This window comes from Thermobia domestica, chromosome 2 (genome assembly GCF_964235325.1).
Source record: "Thermobia domestica chromosome 2, izTheDome1.hap1.1, whole genome shotgun sequence".
Lineage (NCBI taxonomy): Eukaryota > Metazoa > Arthropoda > Insecta > Zygentoma > Lepismatidae > Thermobia > Thermobia domestica.
This window is the reverse complement of record NC_137455.1, coordinates 85,146,762-85,168,348: the sequence shown is the minus strand read 5'-3', so window position 1 is coordinate 85,168,348 and position 21,587 is coordinate 85,146,762. Positions and strand designations below refer to the sequence as shown.

The 21,587-nt window shown below is 37.0% G+C and overlaps 1 protein-coding gene across 5 annotated transcripts in view; it reads left to right on the top strand.

Moving 5' to 3' along the window:
- The first annotated feature begins 239 nt into the window (after window positions 1-239).
- LOC145673729 (male abnormal protein mab-31-like) overlaps window positions 240-21,587 on the top strand; it is an 86,946-nt gene continuing 65,598 nt past the window's right edge. For all 5 annotated transcript variants that reach the window (XM_081743460.1, XM_081743450.1, XM_081743480.1 and 2 more), the window contains exon 1: window positions 240-1,254. Coding sequence is in view for 1 of the 5 variants with exons in the window: in XM_081743489.1 (XP_081599615.1) it covers window positions 282-1,250 (969 nt within the window). In the remaining 4 variants the exon portion in view is untranslated. The remainder of the gene's footprint in view (window positions 1,255-21,587) is intronic.

Below are 21,587 nucleotides of genomic sequence, written 5' to 3'. Positions count from 1 at the left end.
TAAAGGTGTAAAAAGCAGCATGAATTGGATTTTCCGAAAAGATCGAAATTTACAGTTTATTCATTTAGATGTAAAAAGTTACTAACACAGAGAAATTTAATTTTTAATATTATAGCATACTTTTAATTAGTATAACGTCGGAAATTCATACGTAATATAGGATTTTTTCCTCTCGACATGGGATTTCGTAATGTTTTTGGTTGGCATCACTGGTTGAGGAGCTAGCATCCCTGCTTGCAATCTGGTACCACTGTTCCGTCCAGTAAACATATTGAGTAAACATGGCTGTTTTGTGTGGTGGATGTGATATTTCTGTTATGAAATTTTCTTTTGAGTTATATTGCAAGAGAGAAGATTTATTGGAGTTTATTGAGCGGCATGGACTAATGAAATCCAGTATTCCTTGTAGAAAATGTGGAAATATATTGACACTGCAGAAACGCCGTGCAAGTTATATTTTTTACTGTCAGAAAAAGGTAAACGGTAGGAAATGTCATTCAAAATTGTCTGCATTGAAAGGAACATTTTTTGAGGGTTCAAAATTACCACTAGAGAAAGTAGTAGGTTTTGTTGTTCTGTGGTGTTTAGTTCAAGGTCCGAAATATGACTCAATACAGCAGGGACTGGGTATAGGAAGGGCAGCAGTGTCAGATTGGAGTAATTATTGTCGTGAGGTATGCCTCGACTGGGCATCTAAACATTCGCAGAGAATAGGTGGAGTGGGAAAAGTAGTTGAAATAGTCGTAATGAGGCTTGGGAAAAGAAAAAGTAATAGAGGAAAACGTGTTCCGGGTCGATGGGTTTTCAGTGGAGTCCAACGAGATGATAGAAGCAAGTTTTTTCTGGAGGCAGTAGAAGATCGGGACAAAAGGACTTTGCTTCAAGTTATAAAGAACAAAACATTTCCAGGAACAACTTTAGTATCAGATTGTTGGGTTGCACATGGCTGTTTGATCGACGATGATGTGGATACACTTGATAGTAATTCAGTGGAGTTTAGCTCATCGCCAGTAGCTGTTGAAACAGATAAAGTGAGACCGAAAATAGTTACTGACGATGTAATTTTCCAAACTACGAACACATCAGATATGTGGAAACCCTTGAGGTCTGAAATATCGGGATGTGGCAAAAAGGAAGAATACTCTGCAGGATATCTAGCAGAACTTCTTTTCAAACATTCTAGATCAAGTGAGTCCATTGTGCACGATTTTCTCATAGCTGCAGGCCAGTTCTACAAACCAGAATATTGAAAAGGTAAGGTTATTAAAATAAAAGCTCGATTTGGCAAGGCTCTAGAACACAGGTCTCCCAACTCGTCTAGTTGTAATAAAGACAAAACAACGGGGCTCTAACCCGCCTTCACTCGCTAACGCTCGTTCGGCGATACTATGTAATTTAAAAATTAAACTTTGATATAGAAAGGAACGAATCTAGCTACTGACCTACATGGGGGGACCTGTGTTCTAGAACCTTCCCTCTCGATTCACATATTTCGTGTACAAATTATTTATTTGTGAATAAATTCAGTTAATCTTATGAAATGCTAGGTGTAGGTTAAGTTAGGTTAGGGGTGCTGGTCAAGTTTAGGCACCACATGTTGCAGAATTTACAGGTAAAATACAGTGGGTTAAGTGCCGGAGAGTAGGGGCCTAGGTCCAGAAATGTGAAAGATATAGGAAATACTAAAACGAGAGCCTTCTCTCATACCGCTACCAAAAGAGCAACCCAACCCTTGTTAGGTTGATGATTGGTGATTGTTACCAGGTGTCCGATGTCATTAGGTAGAAGAAAAAAGAAAGGAAAACAAGTGAAAAATAAAGACATACATAATGCTATTACTTTCTGTGATAGATTTAACATAGCATTATTATTGTAATTATTATTATTCAGTTACATGTCGTGATTCATTACAAATACATTTTTCACCGAGGATTTATATTTAAAACCGATACTTCGTAACAGTCGATAAACTGTATTGCGTTGGTATGGAAACTTGTATTCGATGTCAGCTGTCTTAAGCCTCGTTGTTTCAATTATCGCTTCCGTTGTGGGAGATTTGCCTTCCTTATAAAATTCAAGAACTGTTCGTCGCAACGTATCACGAGTGAAATCGTCAGTTTTGACGAATTGAAGCTTTTGTTTTACAACTTTCTTTTTTGTTGGTGTCGAATAGTTTTTCACATCGATTTTCCTAGAAATTACTTTTATAGTACTAAAGCTAACACCAGTTCCTTGTGTTAATAACTTATTTAAGTTTTTGGAACTTATGACACCACTGTTATCGGTGATACTTCGTAAAAAAATAAAAATTCACATTTTTCACTAACATCGCCGTTTGCTTACGCAACTTAGCTCCCCTCCCAACTACAACATTATCTTCTTTCGTCGAAGTTCTTGGAGAAGACCGGGCCTCCGGGTTTTCGTCCAAATGTTGCTCGTTACGAGTGTTATTGTTGAACCGAGGTCGGAAAAATCATTGACATTGTAGCGAATTATAACCGAACACACTAACACAAAGAGTGATCCAAGACTGAAAGAAATCTAGAGAAAAGGGAACACTTGGCAATCTCTGTTTCTGTTTCTAACCGAGGGTCGCCTGTTGTTTTCTTAGATTTATGGCCTGTTGACAAGGGTCGGAATCATGTAAGCGGTCTGTGATTTCCTGGAAACAGGATTCTCTTGATCTGAAACCATGTATACGTAAAATTTACAGGAAAGAAAAAGTGACTTGGTTGTTTTTCATGAAATTCAGGCTAACAAAAGAAGTGTAATGTGGTATTTGCAAATATTAGAAGCAGAATGTTGTTGGTACTATTTTGAGTGGAGGCATGCAAACCTCAGACATTATGGTGTAATGAGGATATTAATTCCGTGCATTCAAAGATAGTAGTTGCATGTGACATTTCGATTGTGAGTTTTATATTAACCTAGACCTATAGTGTGTTGGTGAATTCAAAGAGTTATTACGTTATGTGAAGCCGTACGGATTATTAAAATTGACCAGAAAGTGTGGCAAATGTAGGAAGACATTCAAAATAAAGAAATCGGGTAACAGTTTCCATTTGCAAATGTGAACATCGTGTTTATGGAGTGAAATGTTTACGCACATATTTACCATCGCTGAGGCGTCTGCTTTCTTCGAATGCACTTCGTGATCTGCTCCTGCCCTGACTCGGTTGTAAAGCATTTCTACCTTTTAGTGGCAGACTAGTAGAAATTTCTATTTTATGCTTTAATTTGTATAGTAGTATGTTTTCAAGCGCAGTATTTATACGCAAAACAGTCAAGTCCTCTCAAAGTGAATGTACACCGAGGAATTTTTAAGAAGCACTCTCTGAGGTAGTGACAATGCATTTCCTCATGAATGAGAAAATAAATCCCGCTTTTCAGACAAAATACTGGACCTGCTCTGCTGTACAAAGGCCAATTTAGTGGGTTAAAAGGAGTAATTGGGCGGAAATGTTTTTAAAGATTTATATTTTGAATTTCGGTACATTTTTATGGACTTTAATTACTCCAAATTTTGAGTGGGTAGATGTTGATCATAGAAAAAGCTTAGATGAATTTCGAGAGGGTGTAATAATGGACACAGTTAAAAGATTTGGTCAAGAAATGACATATTTAAAACGCAATTCCCGGTTTGTGTGTGTTTTGGTTTGAGTCACAATAAATCACGCATCTGTCAATGCTTTGAGCGAGATTTTTTTTTTTTTTACTGTTGTTTAAAATCATAAGGGTGGTGCCATGAAGAACAGCAATCCTGAATCCTTACTGTAAGGCAGTTAAAATTCTGTTAATTGTTGTACCTCCTGGGTACATGGTGCGGGAATAAATGGGTAGAATGGCTAAAGTGAATCTACTTTTTTTTTTGCTTAGAATCCATTTAAATGCTGTCCTGTCTTTTTCTTTTCTAGTGTATAGTTTTGTTTTATAATGCGTTGTGCTCATTAGCTATTTTCTTCAACTTAGGCCGGCAGAATATACAGAAAAGTGGTGAAGTATTTCAACGGTTATAAAGCGAAGTATTTATAAATACAACCTGTGTATCAATCCAGAGTGCCAACATATGTTCTACTGTAATAGTTTATATTTCTTTAGTGGTAGCGTTATTACCTTCTTCTATGTTTGTTTGAACATCAGAGCCTATTCTGTTCGTTTTTCTTTTCTTTCTTTTTTTTAAAACGTTTTCGGCCAAAGTTTTGATTTTTTCTCCGGTATGTAATACATTTTGGACGGTAAGGCATTCTCATATCTTTAAGATTTAGAAACAAGCTACTCCTTACTTTGCGTAAACAGACGTATAATAGACTGTAATAGTGTGACGGCACATCCGTCTCGTTGCCATGGTGATTGTAGTTTTATTTTCTAAACAACATGGCGTAAGAACCTAAGTACAAAGCGAAAACGGTAACGCATTAACTTTCGGATTGCAAACATTAAAGTAAAAGCAACACTTGTATATGTTTAAAAATATTCAATGAATGAAACTACGAAAAGATAGAAAAAGCAAGCAATTAGGTAAATAATCTATTAAAATATGTTAAGCGTTGAAAGTAAAATGTTTCCCCTGATATCGTGGATTTTGTGTAGCCTATTTCTACATTTGGATGTTACGTTAAGTGTCAATATACTTAGCTTATTTATTATTGGACATTAAATTGAAATAATGCTGGAAAATTTTTATTTAGTACCATCAGTATCACATAGTACATTACAAACGTTTTGGTCTACAGAAATAGTGTTTAAAACTTATGCTGAACCATACATAATTGGATGTTTTCTTGTTGTATTATCAGTATATATTTTTAAAGTAAGTAGGAAATACAAGGACAGATCCTATGCATGTTAACCGATCAGAAATTGGTTCTGATTGAAAATTCTAAGAACAAATGTGTTTGTTCTATTTTCACTGTGCCGACAGCTCATCAGTCTGTTCCGTAGAGCTTTTATATTGGATATAGTTGCTTTTGTTCATTGTGCATTGCGTGGTAATGGCGCTGGCATCACTTATGCAATTTCTATCTTGTCAGATTACCTAGAGATGTGGCCCCTGTAGAAAAAGGTTCCTTATGTGTTACTTCGCTAATTGTTAAATTTAATCGTAAATTTTCTAAATAGTGAACCCATATTCTTAATCTGTATTTTTTCCTGCTAACTTTACTTCGTACTCAAAATATTCTAAAATTATTATTAACTACGTGTCCTTATTAGCAGTATACTTTATAGTATTCCTATCGGTTCATGCATTTGTTTAGAAAAATACCATGGCGATCACCATGGTAACGAAGAGGATATGACGATATCACTATTCCAGTCTATTGTTTTTTAGGCCATATAAAACTGTTAGTTTTTCAGTAAAATACAAGTTATACACACCAAATCGAACGAATAAGAATAAAAATGTTGTATGATCAAATGTTAAAATGTCTAAAGTTTGCCTCTACCATAGTAGGTGCAGAAAACTTGCGACATACAGTCACTTCTTCAGAGAATAAAAAAAACACGTATAATCAGTGAGAAAAAAATAGTTACCGAACAGAGGCGGCTTGTCTATAAGTGCTGCAGAGCTACCAGTTATTTTGATGGAATAAATGTATTTTCAATTGAGTTGAATTGTACTTAATTTAATCAAGCAATAACACGTAATGATGATATTTCGTCTGACAGTGTCCTGAGAAAGTACTGCTGGACAGGGTTTGCAAAACCATGGTTTTTATTGAAAAAACCAAAAACAGTTTTTTTTTGTTTAAACCCTTTTTTTTGTTTAAACCAGTTTTTTTTTTAATAAATAATTTGCTCTATGTATTTACACCACATATGGACAGAAATAAGTTTGTTTCGCCTTGGTGTTATTATACAACAATCGGGTTACGCTGAAAGGGGTTACATAAGCTTAAAGCGAAATCCAAACCGCTTCTCGGCTTACATCCAAGAGAAATTGTCTTCTATTTGAACTCGAAACCAGGATTAACTGGCGATACGTCTGCCGACTCACTCACGAAGGACTCCTGATAAAAATACATCGTACTGATCTTAACATACTTGTTAATATAATTGTCAAGAGCGATTTCAGAAGGACAAAATAATAATAATAAATAAAAAAATAAACAGTTGCACAAGTGAAACCATTATGCAGAATTACATATGGACAATTTCAAAATACTGCAGAGTACAGAAGAACTAATTTAGTCCAAGTTAGTTTACTACGACTTTTATTAGTCCAAGTTAAAGAAATTCAACGACTTAATTTGCATATCAGTAAGAAAAGTGAATAAAGATACGAATTATTTGAATTCACGCTAATAGTATCCGTAACGTACTCGTCACTTCCCGAGGACGCACGAAGTGCAGTCTTTTGCAGATGATGAGGACCCGTTGTATACTATTACCGTGGGATTTTGTATGACCCTCCCCCCCTCAAAAGTACGGCACTTCATTTTATTTTACCAACAGTAAATTTAGAATTTTTCTTTGATTGCAATTGCATAATAATAATAACAAACTATAAAAAAATCACAAAAGAAACGTTCATAAAGTTATAAAAAGAACAAAAGTTGCTTTTGTATCATGATCTCTTTGAGTACTGAATGGGGGATTTAGTCTGAATATAATACGAATAATATACGGGAGTGAAACGTGATAACCCATAAATGTGCGTTCATGAAGATTTTATGAACACTTACATTTTTCGTTTTTTGGTTTAACCCATTTTTTGAAGAAGAAAAAAAAAACAGCTGGTTTAAACCAGCCAACCCTGCTGCTGGATATGCTATATAGCGTAGAATTGCTGGAAATACTCTCTGAAGCTTAACAATATTGCACGAGCTGTGCACGGATTACCCTATGCTTTAGCATTGAGGCCGAAATCTTCACCAGCCGCGCTGTATTACGCTGTTTGTTAGATAGGATTTACTAGTGCTGCACTTCCAGCAGCTCAGAACTCACGAATACTTCCGAAGAAGCCGAAAACACACGACGTGATGTACACTTATGTCCTAAATGATTGTCGCCTATCCATAACTGTCTTGTAAGAATATATGGTATTGATTTTGCAGGGTACTTTTAATACTAATACTAATAATCGGGAAATGTATATTTGTGGTAAATTTCATAGGAAAAGAATTATAAATACGAAAATTAGGGTGAGTAAAACAAAATGTTGCTAAATGGACAAGAAAGTTTTATTTTCGTTATATTAGTATTTAGTTCTGTTTTGATATGAAATTTGCCACATACATACATTTCTTTGCCGATTATACACATACTAACATTGTAAGAAATACCGAGCGAATTCGTTATCAAATTATATTCGTACAACAACGTATTTATAGACATGCGACAATAATTTTGGACATGAGTGAGGCGCTGTTCCCTTGTTTTTGATAAAGGTGTCGAGTGTAATTGTTGCGCGCTTTAAAAATCATATATGAAGGGTAAGGGGAAAAAAGAAGGAATGTCACAAAACTACATTTTCGAGAAAACGGCGTTTTAGCATTGAAAACTGTGTAAAAAGAATAGGATTATTAAATCTTTCGCCCCTTTTTACATGGACATTTTTACATATAGGCATGCATGGCATATACAGACAAATAGTACCAAGAGTCGCCAACAGATAGGACAAAGCACCCGAAAAAGCACATACATGGACATTCCTTGTTTTTTCCCCTTACCCTTCATATCTGTTCGAGTTAGTGCATATTTTCTGAACAGACACAATTTGTGTGACAATTTTAAGAAATCTGTAAAACTTTTAGAAATTCTTCTAACTACCCCAATGACAACAGCTGAAGCAGTAAAATGGCTTCTCATATTTAAAAAGAGTTAGGACATTTTTCAAAAGTACAATGTGCCAGGAAAGACTCAATGCTTTGGCTGCCTTATCAATAGAGCGTGATTTCATATCCTCCATACCGAACTTTAATGATAAGAGTAATAGAACATTTTCCACAGCAGTAGACACGTCGATGGATTTGCATTTACAAACGACAAAGCAAGATATCTATAATTCAGTAGTATTAATAAAATTCTGCTTGTAGACATAACGTGAATCTGTATATTTTATGATATCTGAAAACAGTGTGTTTCTTACAAAATGGATATGGTAATTTTAAAGTTTGTTACAAACAACAATGACATATTTTAGGGGGGAACTATCGGGCTCAAGCTCCCTCGAAATTCATTAAAACTTGTCGGCAGCCAAAAGGAAAAATAAAAGTGCTTATTCGTATGTTGTGTATAGCTCCTCCCGAAACAAAATCTTAAATACACCACTGACACGCAATAATCAAAATAATAGCGTTTTGTTGCATGATATAGTAAATTGTATATATATTTGTTAATTACCAATTTTAATTGTCACTTATAACCAGTGGTCGAAGTGAGACGGTATGCGGTGGTATGCCATACCGCCTCTGGTTTTTCAGTGATTATGACATACCATCTCTTGTTTTTTAATGATTAAAACATACCGCACTGGAAAGTAGATGCTAAATACCTTTAATAAATCCATTTTTTATAGACGAATAGCTATTAGTGTAAATAATTTCTAAGCATGTAAAAAATTGTATTTATTATGTATAAATAATTTCTAAGTTACAACATCGACATTTTTGTTATCGTTTTCCTATCTTTTGTGTTTAACGTAATTTATATTTTGATGTGACATATTGAATTGTTTCTTTGTTATGTATGTGTTTGTCTTTCTTGCCTTACTGCATATAAGTTTGTTTTGAGCATGGATGGACTTAAGGGGTTGTCTGCTGTGGAGGCGGGCCTTCCAGGATTTGGAATAACTCACAGTCGAAAGGAGACCAGAAGTTTTTCCGTAGGAAGTTGTTAATATCCTCATTCGGTTTTTGAGCATTTTCGTGGATAATTCTCTATAATATATATAACATGAAAGGAATATTTTTTATTTTTTCAGAAAGTTGTTGGTGGGGGATCAAAGTTTTTCCATATCTCCCGTTACTACAGAGAAGCTCTCCAATGGCTTTGAGTCATTATGTAAATAGAAATGCAATTTTTAGGCAACATACCCTCACTGCATTTCAACAGTTAGATAGCCGGTATGTCGAGGCAAAATCATGATTAAACATAGCGCCTCTGTTTTTTTTTTTTTTTTTTTTTTTTTGTTTTTTTCACCTTGAACACTGCTTATAAGGATTAAAGTACTAAAATTTATGTTGTTGGTATGCACATTTTATAATCAATTACTGCGAACGGGAAATTCAATATACACAAAACAAACTGTGCAGAACTACCTCAGATTATGATATCGAGCCGCTACTGTTACCGAAAGCATACCTCCCAATTCCCCCTTTCTACCCTACTGTGCATGGAGGCGGCAGAATTAAATAGTAAGTCGTACATCTGTATTTTATGTTTACAAAGGTAGAGTTACTAGTGTAAAATCATTACAAGCGCTTTATAGCGATTAAAAGAAGTGTGTGCATATGAAAGATGACAGTATTAGCTATTGTAGATTCCGCTGTAGTTACGCACAGTGTACAAACAAGTCTAGTAATAGAAATCCAAGGTGTTTCTCACCACATGTGACAGTTACTCAGTAGCGGTACATTATTGTTCTCCCAACATGTAAGAGTGAGTGGCAGTTAATTCTCAGAGTTCATTTCACAGTAATTGGACGAAATCAAGATAATTATGATAATCTTAGTACATATTTCTTTTAAGCATTTTAATCAGTAAGGAACCAAAGTAAAATATGCTATTATTTTGCAAATTGCAAACATTTTCCAATGTGTTGCACACCGTTTACATATTCTTTTTAATTTTTTTTAATATATAAGTTGAATACGATGTTACATACTCCTTTCATCATATCTTTCTCATAATAGTGAATATGAGTATTGTTTGCTTTAAAATTGTAAAATAATCGAAGGTGAACTTGCGTATCAGTATAAATTGAGAATAAATATAAATATTTGATTTCAAGTTATCTGAAACCAGAATGACAAGTGTAATACCATAATACATAATATCTCTCAGCAGTAAAGTGTTTCTAATCAGTGAATCTAATCAAATTCAGTTTTGGAAGGGGGCCGCGGTGGCTCAGTGGTAGAGCGTTCACCTCTGGTGCTTGGGGTCCCGGGTTCGATCCCAGCCCGCGCCAAGTGAACTTTGTGGTGGACAAACACCGTGTGCGTGGGTTTTCTCGGGGTTCTCCCGTTTCCTCCCACTTTCTTCATTCCACCATTTCATTCATTTCTCATAATCACCGTCTCCTTTAGCCTAACCGGCATAACCGTGGGACGTAAAACTCAAAGATTTCATTTCAGTTTTGGAAGATAATAAATACCTAAGGACATACACAAAGCGTGAATAGACTGATTGATTTCTATAGGAAGTGAAAGAACAAAGAAATCCACAAATATGAATAGGTGTATGATTTACTTAAAAATAAAAAGACGACGATTACGACGAGAAGTTCTTACTTTTAAGGTTATGCTCTCTTAAGTCAAATAAACAGAACAGTGTGATGGCAGTAATAGTGGTAATGAAAATTATTAATCGATTTCACAAATCCGTTATACGTGTAAAATAAAATATTTTCTGGGTCATGGGAATAGGCATGACCCATAAACGGCGAGCGAAAAACTGAGGTATAATTGACTACTTCTACAAGAAGGATATGAAGCCAAAATATCCTCTTGATATGTAGGATTGCCAACTCTGGAAACTAAATAAATAAAAAAAAAAAACAGGCACCCCTCAAAATTCCCTATGATATAGGTCTCACAAGGAGAAAGCAGACTTTGGTAAATTAATTTCGGGGCCATTTTCTGCAAGGTGATAGTGCACATTTAAAGTGTTCATATTACAGACTGGGAGAGCGCAATGGCCTAATATAGCAGAGAAAAAGCATCTTAAAATTTTCGACTCGCCATATATGTTGTACGTTGCGCAAATTTATCAAGCGACGGCGTGGCAGAATCAGTAGCATCTGACTCATGTGCCAAGGGTCCCGGGTTCTATTCCCATGGAGTCAACTTTTTTGTCTTTTTGCTTGAACCAATAAAGTAGCCACTTATAGCTACAAGTAAAATGTTTATGATGAATGTTTATAATGAATTAAAACAATAGAAATATTCAAATCACTTGTAAAATCTTTCCATGTTCCATGTTAACTACCAACGAAATGTAATCCATTTCATAAATATTTTGATATCACGAGTTATATTATGGCTACCACAGTCGTTTTGTAAAAAATGTTCTTGACGCTTCGTGTCTACATCTGTTGGCAGTGTGTGTATTACAAGTACTGGCGCAAATGCCACGGGGGATGAGGGGGACATGTACCCTTCAATCTTGAAACAGCGATTGTCCTCCTAGTAATCTGATTTGAAATGTGAGTTTTGGGGAGAAATGTGATGATTTGTGTCTGATTGCCACAAAGGAAAATGAGGTGAAATTAATATTCCCCAGAAGAAGCCTCAGATCTGCGCGCCTCCCAATTTGGAAGACAACTCTGCTCCCATGATCCTCCACATTACTGTTTTTCAACTTCATAAGTATTTTGAACATCGCTTGAAAAAAATATGGGAACGGTCTTATCCATCCTCTCTCCATTGTTGCAAACAGATTTTCACCGCTTATTGCAAGGGGAATAAGGGGAAATCTCCTTGGGTTATACAGTGTGTCCCACTAGCTTTCGAACTCGAAAAAAAAAAAAAACGTTATAATTTCCGAACAAATGTACATAAGAAAATGAAATTCACAATATACGTACCTTGTTTCATGCTAAACACGAGAAAGGGTTGAACAGAAGTGCACACGTCAAATCAAAGACGATAGGTGGCGCCACGGGAAATGCCGCTTGGCGTGGTGCGCGTGCGTTAGTATGACGCGAGTCGCTGCATCGCGAGGATGGTTCTGTACTCCGTACAGGAACGCATGTTCATTGTTAAAAAAAATATTGGATATCGGGAACGTAACAGACCGTTCAACGTGAATTTTGCCGTGAATTTGGATGCCGTAAATTACCATCGAAATCATCAATGCATCATTTGGTGAACATCAAACATCATTTGGAAGTTCGAAACAACAGGAACGTTGCTTACGGGACATGGAGGCGCGCGTCCACGGATGTCTGAGGAGACAGTACAGAATGTGCGGCAACGTCTTTCGCAGTCCCCTAAGAAGAGCCTGCGTCGATTATCACAAGAGGTATGGATGTCAAAGTCAACTGTGCAAAGAGCCGCCAAAAGAGCCAAGCTGTTTCCATATCGCGTTACAGTCATCTAGGAGTTGAAGACTACAGATTGGGAAAAGCGCGTGATGTATTGTCGTTGGTTGCAAGCTTTGTTGCATGACAATCCAGGAATTCCGGACTATACTTGGTTCACAGATGAAGCTTGTTTCCATCTCTCCGGTTATGTGAATTCGCAGAATACTTGGGTGTGGGCCGTCGAAAATTCGCATGTGTACCATGAAATTCCACTTCATCCCTTGAAGGTGGGGGTTTGGTGTGCAATTTCCCGAAAGCGTATCATTGGACCCATCTTCTTTGAAGATAAAATAAACATTCAAATTTACTTACACATCTTCAGTGAATTTGTGAATCAGCTGGACGATCAAGAACTGCGTCGCGGTTATTTCTAACAAGACGGAGCAACATGCCATACTTCCAACGTGGCCATAGCAGAAATTGAGTCCTTTTTTTTGTCCCCAAAGGATTGTGGCCGCCAAGATCCCGGATTTGACACCACCTGATTTTTTCTTATGGGGTTTTCTTAAAGGTTGTGCCTACAGAAACAACCCACGATCACTGTAAGAGTTGCGAAACAACATTGAGAATGCGATTCATGAGATCACACCGAAGACTCTACATCGGACTTTTCACAATATGGAACGCCGTGTACAAACATGTCTTGACGTCCAGGGAGGACACTTTCAGCACCTGCTGTGACGGTCATGTATTTAGCATGAAACAAGGTACGTGTATTGTGAATTTCATTTTCCTATGTACATTTGTTCGGAAATTATAACGTTTTTTTCGGGTTGGAAAACTAGTGGGACGCACTGTAGTAACATCCAGTATTACCAAAGGAGATTTCCTTCTCATCCTCCTTATAATTCTCACACTGTCAACAGATGTAGATACGAAGCGTGAAGAACATTTTTTGCACAACGACTGTGGTAACCATAATATAACTCGTGATATCAATATATTTACGAAATACATTACATTTCGTTGTTAGTTAAGTGGAACATTGAAAGATTCTACAACTGATTTGAATATTTCTATTCTTTTAATTCATTATAAACATATGGTGAATTAACATTTTACTTGTAGCTACAAGTGGCTACTTTATTGGTTCACGCAAAAAACGAAGTTGCCTCCAGCGGGAATCGAACCCGGGACCCTTGGCACGTGGGTCACAGATGCTACTAATTCTGCCACGCCGTCACTTGGTAAACTTGCTGAACGTACGACATATGGGACGAGTAGAAAACTTTAAGGCACTTTTTCTCTGCTATATTAGGCCATTGCGCTCTCCCAGTTTGTAATATGAACACTAAATGTTCACTATATAACCTTGCAAAAAGTGGCGCCAGAGTTCATTTACCAAAGTATGCTTTCTCCTTGTAAGTGTGAAGTATCTCTGTTCGGACCCACCTATGAGAAGGAAATGTACTATCATAAACAACAGTGCATTAGCATCTGTATTCTGCATATTCACTAATAAGCTTAATAGATACGTTGTGTTATAAATGAAAAACTGAAATCGGCATTGATCATTTTATTGTATTTACCAGTAACTGCCATTTCTTTAAAATTATCGTATATTAATTTCATATACAGATGAACAAAAGTAAATTAATCTTTGCGTGACAATTTTGGATTTGGGAACTAAAATTCATACTTTAATCTTATACTTCAACTACAGGAAATTGCTTAATAAGTTCTTTTTCACTCTCAGTAAATATATAAAATTCCTTACAAATAAATTTCAAATTTTCCCTGATACAGTCAATGTCATCTCTTTGAAATTATCTAAACAGATGAACAAAATATATTAATTGTTGATAGATGGTGAAAGGTGATAGTTTTGGATTTACAGAATGAAAGTTACATTTTTAACCCTCTAATGCAAGGCTAATTTTTCCTACACAAATGCATAACATGGCTTTCTCAGGCCTGCATTTCAAATAAAAGAAAAATATGCGTTTATTCCACAATCTTTATTATATTTCAGAATTATAACAGATGTTAACGTAGCTAGATGCCAAAATTTTGTTTTTCTTTGGTTCTTGCCATATATATCTTACAAACTGTATTAGTGTATATTAATATAATATATTAATAAATTATACAACTGTATCATTATATAGCAATTTTGGTTATAACACAATATTTTTGAGTTAACATACTCATTACGTATACTCATAACTTTGCAGTTCGTTTACATTCAACGTATACATTAACACCTGCTTAATTTTCTTTGTGACACATCTCCAGTAAATTGTTTCTTTTTAAGCTACGCTAGTAATGCTTGCATTCACTGCACACAATTACACTGTGCTCACCACATACAGTTTGTTTGCAGTCGACAAACACCATTTTACTTTTTCTGTCTCTGCTTGCTGGACACTTATGCTGTTCGCAGAGTTCTTGTTGTTTTCGGAAGATGGACATTTTCATTTCTTTCTTGCATGTAGGGTAACATCAATTCTTTAGCCAGATTTTTAAGGAAAATTCTTCTCTTTGATGAATTCTTGGGAAAGAAACCTACATGTTGTGACTCATACACTAGGAAAGCGTTCACATATGCTACATCCAGCATGTTGAAAAACAAAACGCATTGCTATCTTTTTGATTTTCGTTTTGTGGTGTACGTTCTTGTCATTTGGTCAAGACGATTGGCACCTTGTCATTTGGCACCTTTCGTTTTGTTGTAATATATGATTATCTTCGGTTTGTTTTTAATCTCTGGAATAATACTTTTGTCTCTGTGTGTTAGCTGAGAAGAACTACGCTTATTTCGTTTGGGGACATAGCTTACCATTGTCATATTTTCACAGAAGCCAAATTCAGAAGATTGGTTTGAACGTTCCTTGTTTGATTTCATGATAGGAGAAACTTCCCTCTTGTTCTGCTTTTTAGTTCCAAACATTGTCAACTTTCTCGCAAGGAGTTCTTTCGCTAAAGGAATGGATGTAAAATAATTATCAAATGTGACGTTTCTTCCTGAATTCTCAATATGTTTCACTAACTCAGGTACTATGTTTTTGGCCAAATCTCTTGCTACAGGGTTATTTGCCTCTCTTCCCGTGTATATCATTCCGTCAAATGCATAGCTATTTTTCATATCACACAACCACAATATTTTAAAGCCATACTTGGCTGGTTTACTAGGCATGTATTGAATGAATTGACAACGTCCTCTAAAAGGAAAAAGCTGTTCGTCAATAGTCATGCACTCACTCAGAACATATTTTGTCCTACAGTTTTTTAAGAAGAGGGTACAAATGTATCGAAAAGGAACCAGGTGACCCGTTTTTACCCTTTCGTTCCTGGTCCTTTTATCATCAAATCATAACACCTTTCTTATTGTTTCAAATCAATTCACAGGCATACATGCTCGATAGTGTGGATTACTATCAGAAGAACAAAATAACTCACGGACTGAAGTGTCTTTTTTTTTTTTTTTTCAACTCACCAATATTAATATTCCAATAAAAGCTTCAAGTTCTTCCATAGTTACATCTTTCCAAGTAATTTTGTTCTCAACTGCTAACCTTTTTCCTTCCTTGTTAGTACATATCAAAATTTCGGAAAGTATTTCCGGAGACAAAGAGCAAAAATAAACTTTTTCTATCAGGAGTACTTACGTTACGAGCAGGTCCATCCCTGAAACGTATTATGTTCCAGACCAGTGTTTGAGAGTTTGGTGGAGGATCACAAAACCAGCTTGTACCAGATTTAGACACACGGCTATTCACTTCAAGTGTTTGTGTACGCCCACATGAAGAAGCACTTGTATTTGCACTACTATCACGAATCTGATAACTCACTCGACGACGTTGAGGTTAACTGTTCCCAATCTGGATCTTCATCATCTGAGGCATGTACGCTTACTCCCGGGCTATCTTCCTCCTTACTCGACCAGTCTTCGTTCCATAATATATCTCTTATCTCATCATCATCTAATGGTACTTCCATTTTCTCCTGAAAAAAGCAAACCGAAATAATAATTTCGTGGTGGTAAGTTACGAGTAGCAAAGGTAAATTACTGTATTTCATTGATACTGAAAATAAAGTTATTTATGTATACATTTTTATGAGAAATGGCTACATATAGACTTGTGACTTGCTCGCAAAATGATAGATAGATTATAATATGTTATGTGTTTAGTAACACATACATATTTAATACTTCATTTACGTTATTTATAATGAACCACTACGCCACAAGAAACATGAACTTCTTTAGATTTCAACTAAACCCAGGACACTCTTACCATACACAGGGAACGACAGCTCAGGAAATTTAATATCTTCAACCTTCTTATGTTACAATTGCAAAATTGACAAAGGTCCGGAAAACAGTTTGACTGTTCCACCCGTCTCAGAGTTTTCAAACGTGCAAATCACCCACACACAACTATTGCTTTTGTATATAACTGAAACTGACAGAAAACAATACATATAAACCATGATAATTTCTTACCATACTTTCCTCTAGACAGTTACACCGGTACACCACAACCACAGGAGCTTCATCTTCTGACACCATTCACTTCAGAAGCAGAAAAGCACATAAGTATAATTTAAAAACGGAAATACACAATGTTTCCGTGAGATGTTGGACAAAATAGGCTAAAAGCTTTACCGGGCCTCTGAAACCCATGTTAGGTAATAACGGGGTACAAATGAAAAACTGACAATAAATGTCTTATTTCTGGTAATTTAAGAAAATTGCTTCTAGGAAATTAATTAGTATTGAATATATTTTGAAAGATGTCAGAGAAATCTTGGGTGCAAATCTGAAAAATGGCCAAATTAATGCATTTTCTTCAAGGCGCCGGGCCTCCCAGACTTATGTTATGCATTTGATGGTTAATCTATACTTCGAACTGCATGAAATTGCTTCGAACTAGATACAGATTTGAATAAAAACAGGCCATAAAAGGGCTGGAAAGAAGTTTGTACCGGTCACTGGCTTTAATCAAAATAACAGCAATATTTCCGGCCAGGCCGGTGTAAAACCGGCCAGTTGGCAACCCTATTGATATCAGTTATTGAGGAACGTACAAGTGCAATGCTACTGTGAAAAATTGAGTTACAGGACTGGCTGGTTTAAACAAACAAACAAACAAAAAAAAGTCATAAATCGTGTGAACTGTATGGTGACGTTTGCACGTATCAAACCATCTGCATTAGTTTTATTTCTTTTTCACTTTTTAATTAAGGTGTCCCATTATTCTCGGTCGAATTACAATCCTTCTAGGGATGCATTCGAGTCGAGTCGAGTCGAGATTTAAGCCTGTCTCGACTCGACTCGAGAAAATGTTGTCTCGACTCGAAAATATGTTGCTGTCTCGACTCGACTCGAATTCGAGTCGAGACGTCTCGAAATTCGAGTCGAGACAAAATATATGAGTTAAAATATACACACACATCAGCCAGACCATTATGACTACCTACCTAATTGTTAGTATGTCCACCTTTTGGCACGAATAACAACGGCAACGCGTCTTGGCGTGGTCGCAATGTTCCTCGGTGGGTCGCTGGAGAGAGTTGGCACCACATATGCACACACAGGTCATCTAATTCCCGTAAATTCCGGGGAGGGGGTGATGCGCCCTCAGGTCACGTTCAATCACATCCCAGATGTGATCGATTGGGTTCAGATCCGGAGAGTTTGCACTTGGAACTCGCTCCTGTGTTCCTCGAACCACTCCATCACACTCCTGGCCTTGTGACATGGTGCATTATCTTGTCGAAAAATGCCACTACCGATGAGAAACATGGCCGTCATGAAGGGATGTACGTAGTCTGCAAGCAGCGTGTGACGCCTCGGTCATGGTGCCTTCCTCGAGCTCCAATAGACACATGGATGCTCACCTGAATGTTCCCCAGATAATAATTAAGCCGCAGCCAGTTTGTCTCCGCCCCCCAGTACAGATGTCAAGGAGCTGTTCCCTTGGAACACGACGGATTCGCACCCTCACATCGTCATGATGAAGATGATATCGGGATTCATCAGATAATGCAACGCTCTGCCATTGTGCCAAGCTCTAGTGGCGATGGTAACGTATTCATTTCAGTTGTAGTTGCCGATGTCGTAGTGTTAACATTCGCCATCGGTAGGAGTGTTCGGTGCACCGTGTGTTCAGACTAGTGTTGTAAAGGTCTGTGAAAAAAACAGAAATTTTGGGTAAAAAAACAGTTTTTTACGGTTTTCCCGAGCTGGGGAAAAAACGGAAAATTTGGGTATTATCAGAATCATCATTTTTGCTAATCACAGAATCATTTTAGTTAATATGTTAAATCAAACATATTTCATAGAGATATCTTCATTGTTGTATGTAAAATTCCGGAAATTTTGAAACCATTAGAAAAAAATCATTTGTTCGGAAATATTGGCAAAAACAGGAAAATATAGTTTAAAAACTATTTGTTGGCCTGATGCTAGTAATCTTACTTGCTGTAACATGTCTGCAACATATACAGTGGGAAGTCGAAAATTCGAACTAATTGGGACCACAGGTAGTTCGGATTTTCAAATTGTTCGGATTTTCGAAAATGCCATTTAGGCTTACATATACTGTACGGTATGTTCTTCTATCGATACAGTGGTTATTCAGTACATACAGTAATTACAATACCGTACGTAAGGCTACTTACATTTAATGTTTCTGAAGAACCTGCTTGTACTCCAAATAACACTGTTCTTGTAAGTCACACTTAAAATTTATAGGCCTAATAAAAAAAATAAAAATAAAAATACATGACGAACAATTACATATAAATGAACTTCTGTAAAAACACTGACTTCACATAACGTCGATGGACACGATATTGTTTGTTTCTCGCGTTAAGACAAAATGTAAAAAGCTTCTAGGGACCGCGTTCGGATTTTTGACGTTAGGATTATCGACGTCCTACTATATATGCAATGTATTTCGCTAACGGAAAAATACTTAAAGCAACAGGTTTTAGTTCTACTTTTCACACATATACCGCACAAGTGAGTAAATTTGAGCAGCGAGAAATATATTAAGTGAAACTTCCGTTAGTTATTATTACAGACTAGCAGAATATCCGTTCTTCGCACGGGGAGAATACGTTTCATTTTGGACGCAAAGGGCACCAAAACTGTCCCCAATGAAGTTGTGAAGCCCCAAAACTATGAATTTGACATTAATACCGATAATTTTCAATTATCTTTACATGTCACCATCCCCCTTAGAGTACCAATGGGGCTGAATTTGTGGATTTAAACGGCATCTTCTGTTCATCTCAGCGAGTATGGATTCGAGGCCATTTTCGATCATGTATGTATATATAGGTAGATATATATACATATATACACACAGAGGCGGATCCAAGGGGGCTATCGCCCCCCTCTCTTCACACTCAAGTATACACTGCGTAAAATGGGCTTCAATCCTGCTTTACACTGGATAAAACTGCAAATTATGGTTTAGCCCCTCCCTTGATCATATCCTGGATCCGCCACTATACTGTATATAATTCTCAAAAAATTAGGGGTTCAGCTGAAACATCACACAAGACCTTAAGATAGTGTATGAATAAGCTTGTGTTTGACTCATATATATCTTACAAAAAGGAATGCTTTAAGATACACTAGAAAAATGGGGCACATACTGGTGTTGGGGCACGGAAAACATTGTTCACATGGCTCATGACACAAGACGGTTATGTGTGTACCTCTCGAACTGCTCACAAACAGGCAAGGCAACAACACTGATTGTTCCTTAATATGATCACTTCGAATAGCCAACAGAGCCTCGCACCTGCGTGGCATGGATTCAATCAGATTATCGATGAGTTCTTGGGGAATGTTGTGCCACTCATCCAGAAGAGCGACTTCCAGCTCTGGAATGGTTAATGGATTTACTGGCCTAGCGGCAATTCGTTGCCATGCATATTCCAGACATGCTCAATTGGAATGAGATCCGGAGAACATGCTAGCCACTTCATCCGAGCGATACCCTCAGCATCCAGCATCTCATCCACTAACCGAGCTCTGTGAGGACGAGTATTGTCATCCATGAAAAGGAACGAATCACCAATGGCACCAGCATAGGGAAGAGCAAGAGTTTTCATAATCTCATCCCTATATCTGAGAGCCGTCAAAGAGCCATTTCGGATGATGTGGAGCTCAGTACGCTCACCAATGCTGATTCCTGCCCACACCATCAGTCCACCACCATGATACTGGGATCTTTCTCGCACAAACATGGGATTCTGTCGTGTTCCACAATCTCTCCAGATGAAAACACGTCGATTATCAGGCTCCACACTGAATCGAGATTCGTCAGAGAACAAAACGTTGCCCCATTCATTGCGTCCCAACCCACGATGTTCCTCTACCTTCGCTCTTCGATCAACACGGTGTCGTGCAGTTAATGGGACACACACCATAGGCCTACGTGCGTAGAGACCACCTTCTCGAAGGCGATTGCGGACCGTTTGAGTGGATATTGTGCGTCCTGTTGTTGTTCGGAAGGCTTGCGGGAGCAGAGTTGTATTCTGACGCCGGTTTTGACGGGCTGTTAACAAGAGATAACGATCGTCTCTGGCTTTGGTTGCTAGTGGACGGCTCTGTCTTTGTCTTCTTCGAACACTTCAAGTTGTTTGTAATCGATTCCACAATCGGGAAATCACACTTTGTGCCACTCCTATGGCATGTGACACCTCCCGCTGTAACTGACCAGCTTCCAACCTGTCGACAGCTCGCCATGCCAACGATTCTGGCAAATCACGTTGTTGCGCAATTTCACTACGTAGATTTGTCACGCACTAAACACAATGAAAACAAAGGTATCCTGGAGCTGGAATGTATTGGCAGCGCCACACTACAAAATGATATCTGTTAGCGCCACGTCACTGATCACGTGCACAGATGTTTCAAACGGTTCGATTGCACGTTGGGCCTTCAGGATTTTAATCTGAACTGGACAAGATACAGTGTTCTCACATTATTCGTAAGAAGTTTTACATGTGTTTTCATCTGATTCCCTAATTTTTTTGATCAATATATATATATATATATATATATATATATATATATATATATATATATATATATATATATAGATAGATAGATAGATAGATAGATAGATAGATAGATAGATAGATAGATAGATATAGAGATAGATATATATAGATATAGATATATAGATATATAGATATAGATAGATAGATAGATAGATAGATAGATGTAGATATATATTAGATAAATGTACCCATTCTTCGCAAGGCCTGTGGAAGTATTACCCTCATTTCCGCGACCGCGAAAACTATGGATCTGAGGCTAAATCGATCATTTTGGATTACTTTTACATGTCTCGGTATATCCTCCCCTCCCCGCTGA